Genomic DNA, 13,532 nt, shown 5'->3' with positions numbered 1-13,532 from the left:
ACCAAATTAGACCTCGAAAAGAAAAAAATAATAATAACATAGATAAAAAAAATAATAATAATAAAAGGCAAAAAGAAAAACAAAATTAAAGAAAGATAAACATATCAATAATATCATAAATAAAAAAAGTAAAGGTTAAAGAATTATATAAGAGACCTGGGGTATTACTCTATAAATAAGCATTCACATCTAAAGTTTTTTTGGGACCATATAGCAATTTCTTTCTCGATTTTTGTGCAAATAGTGAATTGGCTCAATATCTGTAGGGACGAATTATTCCTTGGGTTCTCTCTTATTTCCTATATGTTCACCAGCAACATTCTTAATGTATTTTCCATTATAAACTTTCAACCCTTATTTTCATTCTCAACCTCACAACATTAACACAAATTAACATTAATTACCTATTTAATTTTTTTAGCAAAAACAAAATTACCTATAAGCAGTTCAAGAATAGAACTAGTGAGATTAACTGATTGCAGAACTTTGGGACTAAAAGCCACTGGTTCTACACTTTCTTTTCCAAAAACTCAATGGCTTTGGAATCTGAGGGTTGAAGACGGTAACAACAAAACAGACATAAAGTTCACATATTCATATATCAAACTTTTGAGTTTAGCTGAATTATAGAGATTACTCATGATAGTTTCCATAGTAGAATTATATGATCTGTATCCAATTTTCAACTTCAGCAAGGATTAATTACCTCCATTACAATGTCTTTGCAGTATGAAACTAACAACAATATACTCATCATAATCGATCTAATAAAGTGTCGTTTCCATAGCAGAACAGAACCAAAATTCACTACAATGACACCTAATAGATATAGTTCAGTAAGAAAGAAAAGAAAAGAAAAGAAAAAAAAAAATCCATATTTCAAAACAATCAACATTTAAGTAGCTAGTTCCAGGTAAAGATGTATTTGTAGTAAAGTTCACTTACTGAAGGTTCCATTTTTACCGAATGTAAACCATAAATTATATTGAAAATTAATTTTCCACTGCACGATCATTGTATACAATATATTGAAATTTTGTTCCAAAGAAAGAAAGTTTTGTTCAACAGGCTGCAGAACTATTTTCAAACAATATGGCGATTAATTTGTTACTTTAAGTGTATTTATTCATTAATTACTTTATGATCACTCGTTTCTGTGGATTTGTTTTCCAATTTAATTTTTTAAAAAGCTTTGAATTTGGTATAATTAATACATTTATCTCTTGAGTTTCTATGAATCAAAGGGGTACACTGTGCAATATTTTGTCTTTCCCATGGAGGTTTTCTTGGTCAATGTTCAACATAGGAAAAAAAAAAAAAAAAAAAAAGGGCTATGAAAAAGAAAGTCTCAGTTTTTACTTGTACATATACACAATGAAAGTTTCATTCCATGTGTAAATAATACCTTAGCAAAAAAGGAAAAAAAAAAAAAAATGCAAGGTCATCCTAATGGCCAGTTGCAAGGGTGACTTTTTAATTTCTAGTGTATAGAGAGAATGTAATAAAGGCTGTAGATTTTCTTACACTTTTTAGCAGTCTTACTTTAGGTTTGCATTGCTTTAATTAATGAAGTTTCTCTAAAGGGTTTTATTGAGATTAATCTTGAAAATAATTATATGGGACTATACTATGGGATGGGGAGTCCTTGCTTCCTCATTAGGATATTTTCAATTTTATTTTACCAGCTCTCACATATTTTGCACTTTTATTTCTAAAATTAGAAAAATCATCCTTAATATCTTGCCAATCTAGTTTAATAACATAACATTTTGTATAATCAATTTATAAAACCACATAAAATAAAAAAAAATAGAATAAAATCTTTTTTTTGGGATATAATTATATAAAATGTATACAACTAATTTCGTTAAATTTATGAGTGTTAAAATAAATGAATGGATCACTCTGTCACTAAAAACAATAGTTTAAAGGCAGTAAAAGAGTTCTTTGGGGTTAAAGTACGAACGATGTAATAATTTGGAGCCAAAATTCACTGGGGACCCAAAAAAAAAAAATATATATATATATATATATATATATATATATAAAATAAATTTATTTGTATTTTTTATTATTAATTTGATATTAAAAAAAAATATTATTGTTTGAAGTAACTTATTGAGAAAGAGAGTCCTCTTCTGTCGTCTATCAATTTGGAACAAACTAGGAAATGGAAGTAGTAGGAGAGCAGCAGAGAAAAAGATTCGAGTTTGATATTATTTGGATGTTCCCGTAGACACTCAAAGCCCCAAACTTGATATTTTTCATGTGGTCAAAATACAGTATGTACATGAACTTCAAGTCGTTCGCAATTCAGACGGATCGATAACTTGTTGTTCCTCTCAGTCTCTGAGCGAACTTCCCAATTGTTGCAGGTATGCCCATTTACCGCCTTTTTTGAGGGGTTCAATTGTTCCTTTGATTTTCTTGTTGCAATTTCTGGTTCAAAGAATTTAGGATTATTTGTTGGAATTTTTATTTTCTTTCTTTTGGAAACGGGAATCAATATATATATATATATATCTATTAATAGCTGTGGGTTAAAGGGTTCAATTCGATATTCATTTTCAGTCTGAATGTGATTTGGTTGCTGGTGTTTTTTTGTTTCCAGTTACGCTCCTCTTGAATTTGCTGTTGAATTCAAAATTTGGAGAAAGTTTCTTACTTTATTGTAATCTTGTCTGTTATTTGGGTTTTTGTTTTTGCCCTTCTTTGTGCCTCAAAAACCCCTATACCATGATTTCAGCGTTTTTTAATTTATGGGTATTGAATGCCCAAATATTGCTTGGCACAGTGAAATAATTTGATCATTTATTTGATTGTATTGTGAGAATATCAAGTTATTTTTTGCTGTTAAGGATACAGCTTAAACGAATTTTAGGTAGAGCCCACTCCCAACCCGCCTAGAAACTCAAGAATTTACAAAGTCTGAATTTTGTTATCCAGTTGACTGTTCAAACTAATAGCAGGCTTGATAAACTTAGTTTTCCTTAGTTTTTGGTTTTGTTTGTTGCTTTTACATCTTTATGGAATTTGGTCTATATTTATTTATAAGTTTAGGGATTTATTTGTACTGGGTTCTGCTTGCCTCATGCTACTGCTCTATCATATTGCTTCCCTGTATCGTGTTGTTTTTTGCATCTATCTATCTTTTACTGATTTTATTTTTATTCACTTTCTCTTATCAGATGGAGCCAATAAATTCATTAAATCCAGAGATAATGGATGTGGATCCAGGAAAGCTTGATGGTAATGCAGCAAAAGTGGAGGATTTTAGGAATCGCATTGATGAAATATTCACAAAGGTTGATAAGGTGAGGACTACCTTTGCAAATATGAATTACACTTGTTTATGGTGATAAAGATTTCAATACAATCATTTGATCTCGTTGGTGTCAGCAATGTTCTTGTGTTGGTCGGTTGGTTATTCTAGAGTGAGGATAATAAGTTTAGTACATTTGGAATTTCCCGAATGATTTAGGGCTTATTTAATTTCATTTGGCTTTCTTATTATTATAGTTATGGTTTTGTTATTGGATTTCTTTCTGTTGGCCTTGAACTTCCTATTTATAAAGGTTTTTTTTTTTTTTTTTTGGCTTCCTCATTTTGATTTCTAAGTTTTACCTGAACAATACTGATTGATAAATTTTGTGAGTTCTCTTGTAGTGTTCCCCCTTTCTTTTCCGTTCTCTCTCTTCGCCTTCTCTGTTTCCAGGTTCTGCATGGGCATTGCTGACATTACCATCACATTTAATAACTGTTCTTTACATTTTTTTTCCCCCTTTTTCAACAATATATTTGCTAGCATTGTCATTTCCCCACCCCCCCCCCCCCCCCCCCCCCTTCCCTCTTCTATTTGAGTGTTCTTGAATTGCCAATTTGTGAATAATGGACTAGTTCTCTTTTTTATTTGCAGCTTGAGAAAAGAGTAAACGAGGTTGAAGAATTCTACTCAGCCACATGTAACACTCATGTAACCACTTCCAAAGGTAGCTTAACTGTGAAAGACAAAGAGAGGGAGAAACATTTTATTAGTGTTAAGAAGCAGCAGCAAGATGCATCACGAAGGGAAGCAGCTGCTGCAAAGAGAATGCAAGAGTTGATGCGCCAATTTGCCACAATACTGCGTCAGGCAAACACCTTAACCTTCTATTTTGCCTATCATATTCAGTTTTTAGAAGTAAATGCGTAGTTATTGATATATCTATAACCTTGAAGAGGTTTTGTTGTTTAGTTTACAAATGTATTCTTAGTCTGTGCCAGCAGAGAACAATTAGATAATATATGTTGGGAATACAAGTAGTTTTGTTATGGTTAAATTTGTAAGTTCATGATCAGTTTATTTATTTAGTGTTGAAGACAACTTATGAAATTAAGGATGTTGAGTGGTCATAAGCATATATAAGCAGTCTAGTCATTAGCAATGTAATTGACAGTGATTGTTGTGTAATTAGCAACATAACTTTGATAAAATACTATAAAGAAATTATTGCTTAGATTTTTACACTTACTTCTCGTTGGAAAAGATGCAAAAAGTACGAAATGTATATATGCATTTGTATATATGTGTAATATGGTTAGAAAAACTATATATTCTATCTTATTTTCTGCTTGAACTTGGAATAAAACTTTGAAATAAAAATTCTTTCACGTTGATGAGCTTTGAAATGTTATAACCTTTTTGAAAAATATAATTTGTTTAACACACAGATGCAAGGAGACTTATAACTAGCAAAACATAGACTCAAAGATACAATTTTCACTTTTTGAAAAGGTAAATACAACCACATTATCCTATTCAGTTTCCCCACCCACACACAGACAAAAAGAATATGGAAGAAAGAAAGAATAACAAATATAAAGTAGAATTTTGGTAGCCTTAGAAAGTGATCATTTTCTCCTATGGAACTGATTCTTTGAAAACAAGACAGCAGAGTCAGAAATTTATTGGAGGTAACTACTAGCTAATATTGGTGTATCTGATACGTGCCAGATTACTCAGCACAAGTGGGCATGGCCATTTATGGAGCCTGTAGATGTCCAAGGTCTGGGTCTGGATGACTATTATGAGGTAAAGCTCTTGTCTTTGTTCTGTAAATTTCTTACTATCTATCCATATGGTCATAAATATATGTATTTACCTTAGGGCATTCTTATCCTCTTCTTTTTCTTGATGTCTTTGTAATAATAGTGTCTATAAACCCTTAGTTGAAAAGAAAAGAAAAATTCTGTTCATGGACCTATACTTGGTTTTTGTTTATATGTTTATTTATTTTTAGAAAAGGGGGTCATTGAATTTATACTTTTCTATGATGCCATAGAATTGGCCCTGTAAAGCTGTAATCGATCTTCCTGCTAGTGGTGGCTTTCAGTTGATGTGTATTTGTTTTTAAAATTTCTTTACCTTCTCTGTTTATCTTCAATCAATTGTATGAGGTTTGCTTTGTAGGTTATTGATAAGCCCATGGACTTTGGTACAATAAAAAGTAAAATGGAGGCAAAGGATGCTTCTGGGTATAGGAATGTCCGAGAGGTATATGCTGATGTGCGGTTGGTTTTTAAGAATGCAATGAAATACAATGATGAAAAAGATGATGTCCATGTAATGGCCAAGACTTTGTTGGAGAAATTTGAAGAGAAATGGCTGCAACTTTTGCCTAAAGTTGCTGAAGAGGTAAATTATAATCCCGCTATCACTAGCTCTTTTAGGGCTTTGTGGATTAATAATTAGCCAATTTATTTAGATCGCTGCAGTTTTCCTTATTATAGATGGAGACATGTTCAGGTCCTTTGTCTTTGTTACTTTAGTATAATTTCTGATCAACTTCAGGAAAAGAGGCTAGAAGAGGAGGAAGCTGAAGCACAACGAGACATGCAACTTGCTCAGGAGGTTGCATATGCTAACATGGCGAGGGACATAAGTAATGAGGTCTGTAAATTTTGAGATCCAAATGCTATTTTTGAAGAGTTTTCAAATTTTTAATAAGCATCATTAACTGACATGTGATGCCAGTCATAATTTTCTCAATTATGATTGTATTCTGAATTACTGGATTTTCTACCTTTTTCAGCTATGTCAGGTTGATCATCATCTGAAGAATCTTAGAGAAACTGTGGTTCAGAAGTGCAGGTTCTTTTCAGTCTCTCGTTACTTAAATCTTCAACTTGTAGTAGTTCATTTTTATTAATATTGATTACATAGTTGTGCCTCTGAAGTTAAACCTGTATTTCCTTTTCTACTCCAATCAAATTATTTTAACAGAATAAGAACCTTGATAATGCAAACTAAGATTTGACTTTAGGGAAATTGCATGGGATTTTGTTATATGATGAGCAGGTCTTAATCCTGAAATTGCTTTGCACAGCGGTTCAGATGTACTTGTTCGTGCATGGTTCAAATGAGTCGCATTTTTCATTAGTTTCTGGATTTCTTCAGGAAAATGTCTGCTGAGGAGAAAAAAAAACTCGGAACAGCTCTTACGCGGCTGTCTCCAGAAGACCTCAACAAGGCACTGGAGATAGTCGCTGAGAATAACCCAAGTTTCCAAGCAACTGCCCAGGAGGTGGATCTTGACATTGATGCTCAGGTAATTATTACTTTCCTATTTGCTTTTGCTTTAGTCAGGTTATCTCTGTAATACACAAGTCTAGTAGCAGCCCTGAAAAGTTCTTTGTTAATGCCCTAATCTTTTAGATGATTCATTTTTCTTTCACTTCTACATGTAGAGTGAGTACACCTTGTGGAGGTTGAAGGTTTTTGTGAAGGAAGCTCTAAAAGGTCAGGCTGATAATGGTGGCAAAAACATTGTCACCAACAGTAACAATGATGATAACAAGAAGAACAACTCTAAGCGAAGAAAAGAGTTATGTGATGCCCTTGCTAAGAATGCTGTTAAAAGGACTAAAAAGATTTCTAGTTTGTGATATACCATCACAAAAATGTTTCTCAGTTGCTTTTTTGGTTCACATTGTGTGACCATATTCTGACGCTGACCTGTTCAGAGAAATGTGATTATGTGTAGGTTTGAAGAGTAGTTATTCTATGATTCTTTTTGCGGCAGAGCTTCTTGATCTGAATGTTTGTTTCTTGTTCTTGGTTTGTGTCTGGTAGGTTTATAATCATATTCATTAATTTCCTGCCAAGCTCTATGCATGCCTTGTGCATAAGCTATGAAAATTAGAGAATGCTGTTGTAGCCTGTATGTAGCAGAGGGCTGGTTAGGGAAAAGTTAGTGTGCAATGATAGAAATTTCGTTGTCATCAAGTTGAAGTAAAAGTTACTTGAAGACTTACTTCTGCAAGCAAGGAACTTCTAGTATTGAAATACTAGATTTTAGGTTAGGTTTAAAAGAAGTTAAAATATGTGAAATGTCCTCAATTTGACTTGCAAACTTTAATCAAATAGTTTCAACTAATCATTATTGTTCTACCTTTATTTGTGCCTAATTCTTGTTAATTTTTTTTTTGATGAACTATGCTTCTTATATGTCAAAAGTTAACACTAATGCTTAACGGGATAGGCAAGCAAGCTCTCAACGACTAGCCTGCTGTACATTGGAATTTAAATTTTCCTTATAACCTTTTTGCTTCTATTTTACTTTTTGACAAGGTTGTTGCTTTAACATGCATAAGATGTATTTATTGATTCTGTCCCGTATATGTTATACATGGTGTATGATAACTACTAATTTTTATATTTTTAATATCCATGGTTTGAAATTATACATTTATATTAAAAAAAAAAGGCTCAAAATTAAATACACACCGAAATTGAGAACTAGAGAGACCTTTGTTGGTTGATAAGTATTCTTGCATTTGTCTCACTAAATAGAACTCCCCCGAAAACTAGTCAAAATCATCTTTGCAATAGTACAACTAGGAATTTGAAACAAAAAAAAAAGGGGTTAAAACTCATAGAATTGGCATCTATGCTTGCCATTGAGCAAAACACCTCTTGCATTTTACCAATACAACAACCTTTTTTTAATTAAAAAAAAAAAGAAAAAAGAAAAAAAATTCAGTGAAAAAGAAAAAACAAAAACAGATAGTAAAAAAGAAGCATATCTGCGCGCGGTATACGTACTTTATAGACTGCATTCACTTCTATCTTGGGTCCTACAGTAGGAGCACCATATCATATAAATATATATATTTCTTTACTTTGGACCATTTGATCATCCAAAGATGCGTGATCATGACTATAGATCATTGCATGTGAAAGGTATTTGGTTGTTTGGCTTGTGCAAGCATTTGAACAACTTCTCTCATGGTGGGTCTCTCCACGCTGTGTTCTTGAACACATAGCATTGCCACAAAGAACACCTGCATTGCTTGATTCATTGGAATGTTGCTTAAACGCTTATCAATGATCTTCACGACCGCTTCTTTGTTTGAGTTTGTGTGGTTTTTGCTCCACTGAACTATGTCCAACCCATCTTCTTCAAACTCTCCCACTGGTCTTTTCCCTGTTATTAGCTCCAACAGTACCACACCAAAGCTGTATACATCGCTCTTCTCGTCCACTTTCAATGTGTAGGCATATTCTGTTTCACAGTCAGGTACCAAAAAAAGTGAAAAAAAATAAAAAAAAGTGACCCATTTGATTTCTTCCATATATAATCAACTTTTAGAAAGAATCTTTAGTTAAAATTTTGAATTGACATGGGAAAAAAAAAAATAATAATACAAAAGGGAATGGTATAATTTTGATTTAAGTTATATTCCTGTCTAGTTGTCTCTTTCTGGGGTTTAGGAAAAGTAAAGCTTAGATGATCCCAATCAGGATTCTTAATGGGGTATGCTTTTTAAAATTCCATGGAATTTTTTTCCCTGTTGTTAATTATATAAATCTTGGGTTTGGGTCAATAAAGTTGTTTGTGATATTGGGGTGTGAGTGAACATGGGTTTTATGGTTTCAAGGCATGCAAAAAAGTTCATAGCCCTATTAGCGTAGAGTAGTGAGCAACAGGGTAAAAAGCAAAAGGAGAATTTTTCCTTTGTGTTAGTGGAGTCTTTTATCCTTCTTGGAAACCACAGTATACATGCCTCATGCCTCACCACATTCTACTTTGTTTTCAAAAAAAATAAATAAATAAATAAAAGAACACATACTTTGAGTTTGAGAAGGAAAAAAGAAGTATATTCTATTTTTACTGATTCATTTGTTAACTTTGTCAAAGAATTGAAGGATTTGTAACTCCTCAAGTTCTCAACCAATGATTCAGCCTGTTTCTCGGAGGATTCATCATTTCATCAAATGCAGAAGAATAAATGTCACATCAAACAATGATACTAGTGAGAATTTGTGTGTCTAAAGCAAAAAAAAGTCAAACTAAGGTCTAATTTGTCCATCATGTATGTCTGTGGAAATTTAGATGCTTAATCAACGGCCAATCTAAATTGGGATTAATGAAAACTTGGTACCATAAACTAAGGTCTTAATAATAAACTTGCAGGGGTTAATATCTATAGAAGACAAAGAAAAAAATTGAAGAGAGAAGTATGCAATGTATACCTGGAGCAATATAGCCATATGAGCCAGCAATGGCAGACATGCACTCTGATGTTCCAGTGTCTTGCAGAAACTTGGCGAGCCCGAAATCTGCTACATGAGCCTCATAATCAGAGTTCAATAAAATGTTGTTCGATTTAACATCCCGGTGCAGAATCAGAGGAGAACAATCATGGTGCAAATAACAAAGACCTTTGGCAGCTTCTATGGCTATGTTCAACCTGGTTTCCCATTTGAGAAAACCACCTCCTTTCCCATGCAAAACTTCACCCAAACTCCCATTTTGCATGTATTCATAAACCAGAAGATTGGTCTCCTTGTTGGAACAAAATCCCAGAAGACGAACAATGTTCCTGTGCCTGATTTTACCAAGTGTTTGTATTTCTGCGGTCAGGCCATTATCATGATGAGAAGAGCCTTTGTTTATTCCCAAGAGCTTCTTTACTGCTATTTGCTCTCCATTTGGCATGGTTCCTCTGTAGACGATCCCAGCTCCTCCTCTCCCTATCACATTGTTATCTTTTATGCATTCCAAGATGTCTTCGCTTCCAAATTCTAGTTTCTGGAAAGCTGTGAGCTTCCATGAATTTGTATGTTTTCTTGACTTTCTGGTCTTGATGATTGCCAAGGTAGCAAACACGAATGAACACATTAAGAGTCCCAATGCGAAAATGAGCTTGAACTTTGCAGGAACCTGAGATTTAATGCCATTTTTGTTGTGATCATGCTCTGTTGAAGAGGTTGAAGTATCGTTGCATGGATTGACAGAGTAGCCACAGAGCTCAGGATTGCCAATAAAGGATGTTGAGTTGAAGAACAGATATTGTCCGGTTTCGGGTACTGAACCAGACAAGTTATTGTGGGAAAAATCTGCAGAAGTCAAGCTTTTCAAGGACCCAAATTCCTTTGGAAGGCCCTGGTTTAATCTGTTCCAAGAGAGGTTGAGATAGTTTAAGATGTGAATCTGAGCAAGTTCAACAGGAATTGGGCCTGAGAGTTGGTTTTGGCTCAAATCTATATATGTTAGCAAAGGACAACTGCCTATTTCAGGAGGGATTGTGCCTGAAATGTTGTTTTTACTGATGTCCAGCTTCAAAACATTTTTCAACTTACCTATCTCAGATGGAATTTCTCCAGTGAATCTGTTCCCACTCAGCAAAAGAATCTGCAAGCTAGAGAAGTTTCCAATGGAGGAAGGAAGTGACCCAGATAATCGATTGTTTGACAGATTCAGCTGGTTAAGTTTTGAAGGTACCTTGCTTGCTTCTTGTAGAAGTTTTCCACTTAGATAATTGTTCTGCAACTCCATGAGTAAAAGCTCAGGCAAGTAAAGAAACCCCTGAGGGATTGATCCACTCAAATAGTTCTGCCCCAGTCTTACTCTTATTAGAGTATCACACTGACCCAGATCCTCGGGAAGAGGCCCAAACAAGAAATTGTTGAGCAGAATCAAGATCTTCAATCTCCTTCCGAAGCAAATAGATTTAGGCACCACCCCAGTGAGCTTGTTGGTTGACAAATCGAGCTCAGTCAGTCTACCATTTTCACCAAGCTTCGAAGGAATGGTTCCGGTGAAGTTATTTTGCCAAAGCTTGAGGACTTCCAACTTTGGTAGCTCTGCAATAAAATGAGGAATCTCCCCATGAAACCTGTTGATAAAAAAGTTCAAGAGGGAAAGCTCGGTGAGTCCTGAGAACTCAATTGGGATATCCCCTGTCAATGCATTGTTCGAAAGATCAAGCGATTTCAAGCTGCTCAAATTGCCCAATTGAGGAGGAACCAAGCCGCTGAGCTGATTGGTTTGCAGAAAGAGAGTGTCCAGCTTCTTGAGGTTTCCCAGCTCTGGTGGTATTGGACCCTCCAGACCACAACTAGCAAGGTCTAAATGGAACAAGTTGATAAGCTTACCAAACTCCTTTGGAATTCCACCATCAAAGTCATTGTAATAACCCAAATAAAGTTGCTCCAGGTTTGTAAGATTGCCAAGCTCACTTGGTATAAAGCCACTCAGATCATTTCCTGCAAGTGAGAGGTATTTAAGCTGCACCATGTTTCCATAGCTTGGAGGGATTTCCCCATTGAAGTAATTCCCGCCAAAGTTCAAGTGCTCCAACTTTGGGAGTCCTGTGACACCTAAAGGAAGGGAAGCATTGAAATTGTTGTTATAAGCATCCAGGACTCTGAGCTCTTTTAGCCGAGAAAATTCCCAGTCCAAACTCCCATTGAACTGATTGTTTGATATGTTAAGGAACTGAAGCCTCTGCAGCTTGTGAATGGCAGAAGGAAAATTGCCCGAGAACTCGTTATCATTGATGGAAAGACTAACAAGAGTTCGAACTTCTGCGATTGCAGGCGAGAGGGAACCAGAGATGTTGGAATTGGATATGTCTAATGAAACTACTGATCTGTTCATGGTGTCACATTTAATACCATGCCATGAGCAAACAAACCAGTAGTTTGATATATTCCAGGTATCTAATGAAGGATTGAAAGTCTCAAAAGATTGTTTTAGTGAAACAAGGATTGAAGCTTGCCTTTTGATGAGAGAGAGATTATTTGAAGAAACAGAATGAAAACAGGTTGTAGCAAGGAACACAAGGATTAGAGAAGAGAGAATGACAAACTTCATTTTTTTTTTTTTTTTCTAGAAAGGAAAGCTTTCTGGTTTTTGGAGAAGATGGTTTTCAATTTCTAAGGAAAACCAGTGTTTCTATAAGGGAAAAAGGAGAAGAAGCAAACAATTTTGATTCATATTCTACTGGTCCTGGTCTTTGATCTAACATATGAATATACAGAAAGGGGTATAGGGAGAATGAATTTGGCAAATGCAAAGTTGCATATATTTGTTAACAGCATCCAAGGTCCTCCTCCTCTTTCTTTCCGCTACAGACAGTATATTTTGGTTTTCATCTTTAACTTTATAAAAAGAAAAAGCAAAAGCAAGCTTTACATATAAATATCAATAACAACAGACCGTTCGATCGATCAAACATTTATATATTTGCTGCCTTTTCTGTCAAATTACTTAAACACCCTTGCTTTTTTTCTTTCTTGCTTCTGTTTGAATCAATTTCAGCACAATGTCAGATTTTGGTTTTTGCATCAGTTTAGATTTCTTGACTGAGCAACATGTAAGCAGGAAATACCTTCATCAACTTCTATATATATAAATACATATAAATATATATATATATATATATATATATATATATATTATAATATAATCACAATCACGCTGATTCTGCATGATAGTAACGGATAGAATGAAGATTATTTTCCTTTTAATATACATATAATAATATTGCTTCTACACACACATATATATATATATATATATATAAATATATCATTATATATATATATTTTTATATATTTAAAGTATCTCTAAAGGATTTTTTATATATTTATTTTGAAAAATCAGTATATAAAAATAGCTTTTAATCTATTTTGTATTTTAAAAAGTTAAAATACAGAATGAGTTTGGCTTTTCAAATTTGAAAAGCCAAATTATTTTTTATTATTTAATAATTATCAAATTCCAAAAACAATCTTCGTTATTTAATAATTATTAAAAATAATTTGGTTGGATCTATAAAGAAAAATAAAGGAAAATAAAAAAAATTAAGAAATAATTTTGGTAAAAAAAAAAAATATATATATATATATATATGTAACAATAAATGTTTATTGAAAACATAAAAATAAAAAATATGATATAAAAATTATTGTTGGAAGAGATTTTAAAATTTATCTTTTTTAACATAAAAATATTTTTTATTTTATAAATATACTATTTATTTTTAAAGAATCTCTTGAATGCTTTTATACTGTTTGAGCCCTTTTTCTAAGAGTTTAAAGTTCGAAAAACTCTTCAACTCAACATGATGTTAAATCATTGTACGTCTAAAAGAGAAGCATTAAAACTGCGTATGATATACATAGTTGAGTCCACTTTTTTAACTATGCTAATATGACACCATCTTTGTTATTATATTATGGAATTTCCCAGACAGTATTAGAT

The 13,532-nt window shown here is 33.4% G+C and overlaps 2 protein-coding genes across 2 annotated transcripts; one reads left to right on the top strand and one right to left on the bottom strand.

The window, feature by feature from the left end:
- The first annotated feature begins 2,112 nt into the window (after nt 1-2,112).
- On the top strand, nt 2,113-7,429 carry LOC107407701 (transcription factor GTE1). Its single transcript, XM_016015043.4, has 9 exons — nt 2,113-2,375; nt 3,189-3,314; nt 3,917-4,132; nt 4,994-5,071; nt 5,450-5,674; nt 5,831-5,929; nt 6,072-6,130; nt 6,437-6,587; nt 6,727-7,429. The coding sequence occupies exons 2-9, from the start codon at nt 3,189-3,191 to the stop codon at nt 6,922-6,924; spliced, it is 1,152 nt and encodes a 383-aa protein (XP_015870529.1). The 5' UTR covers nt 2,113-2,375; the 3' UTR covers nt 6,925-7,429.
- A 417-nt stretch (nt 7,430-7,846) lies between these two features.
- On the bottom strand, nt 7,847-12,435 carry LOC107407613 (leucine-rich repeat receptor-like serine/threonine-protein kinase BAM3). The gene is made up of 2 exons (XM_016014946.4): nt 9,515-12,435; nt 7,847-8,543 (listed from the first exon to the last, which is right to left on the bottom strand). The coding sequence occupies exons 1-2, from the start codon at nt 12,138-12,140 to the stop codon at nt 8,206-8,208; spliced, it is 2,964 nt and encodes a 987-aa protein (XP_015870432.2). The 5' UTR covers nt 12,141-12,435; the 3' UTR covers nt 7,847-8,205.
- Nucleotides 12,436-13,532: the final 1,097 nt, after the last annotated feature.

This window comes from Ziziphus jujuba, chromosome 1, assembly GCF_031755915.1.
Source record: "Ziziphus jujuba cultivar Dongzao chromosome 1, ASM3175591v1".
NCBI lineage: Eukaryota > Viridiplantae > Streptophyta > Magnoliopsida > Rosales > Rhamnaceae > Ziziphus > Ziziphus jujuba.
This window is presented reverse-complemented; position numbering and strand designations above follow the sequence as displayed.

Bases quoted from the DNA above. Each gene is read 5' to 3' on its own strand.
- LOC107407701 (XM_016015043.4), top strand. From the start codon at position 3,189: ATGGAGCCAATAAATTCATTAAATCCAGAGATAATGGATGTGGATCCA. The intron at 3,315-3,916 runs GTGAGGACTACC...TTTTATTTGCAG, and splicing joins TATTCACAAAGGTTGATAAG to CTTGAGAAAAGAGTAAACGA. The intron at 4,133-4,993 runs GCAAACACCTTA...GATACGTGCCAG, and splicing joins TTGCCACAATACTGCGTCAG to ATTACTCAGCACAAGTGGGC.
- LOC107407613 (XM_016014946.4), bottom strand. From the start codon at position 12,140: ATGAAGTTTGTCATTCTCTCTTCTCTAATCCTTGTGTTCCTTGCTACA. The intron at 8,544-9,514 runs GTATACATTGCA...ACTGTGAAACAG, and splicing joins ATATGGCTATATTGCTCCAG to AATATGCCTACACATTGAAA.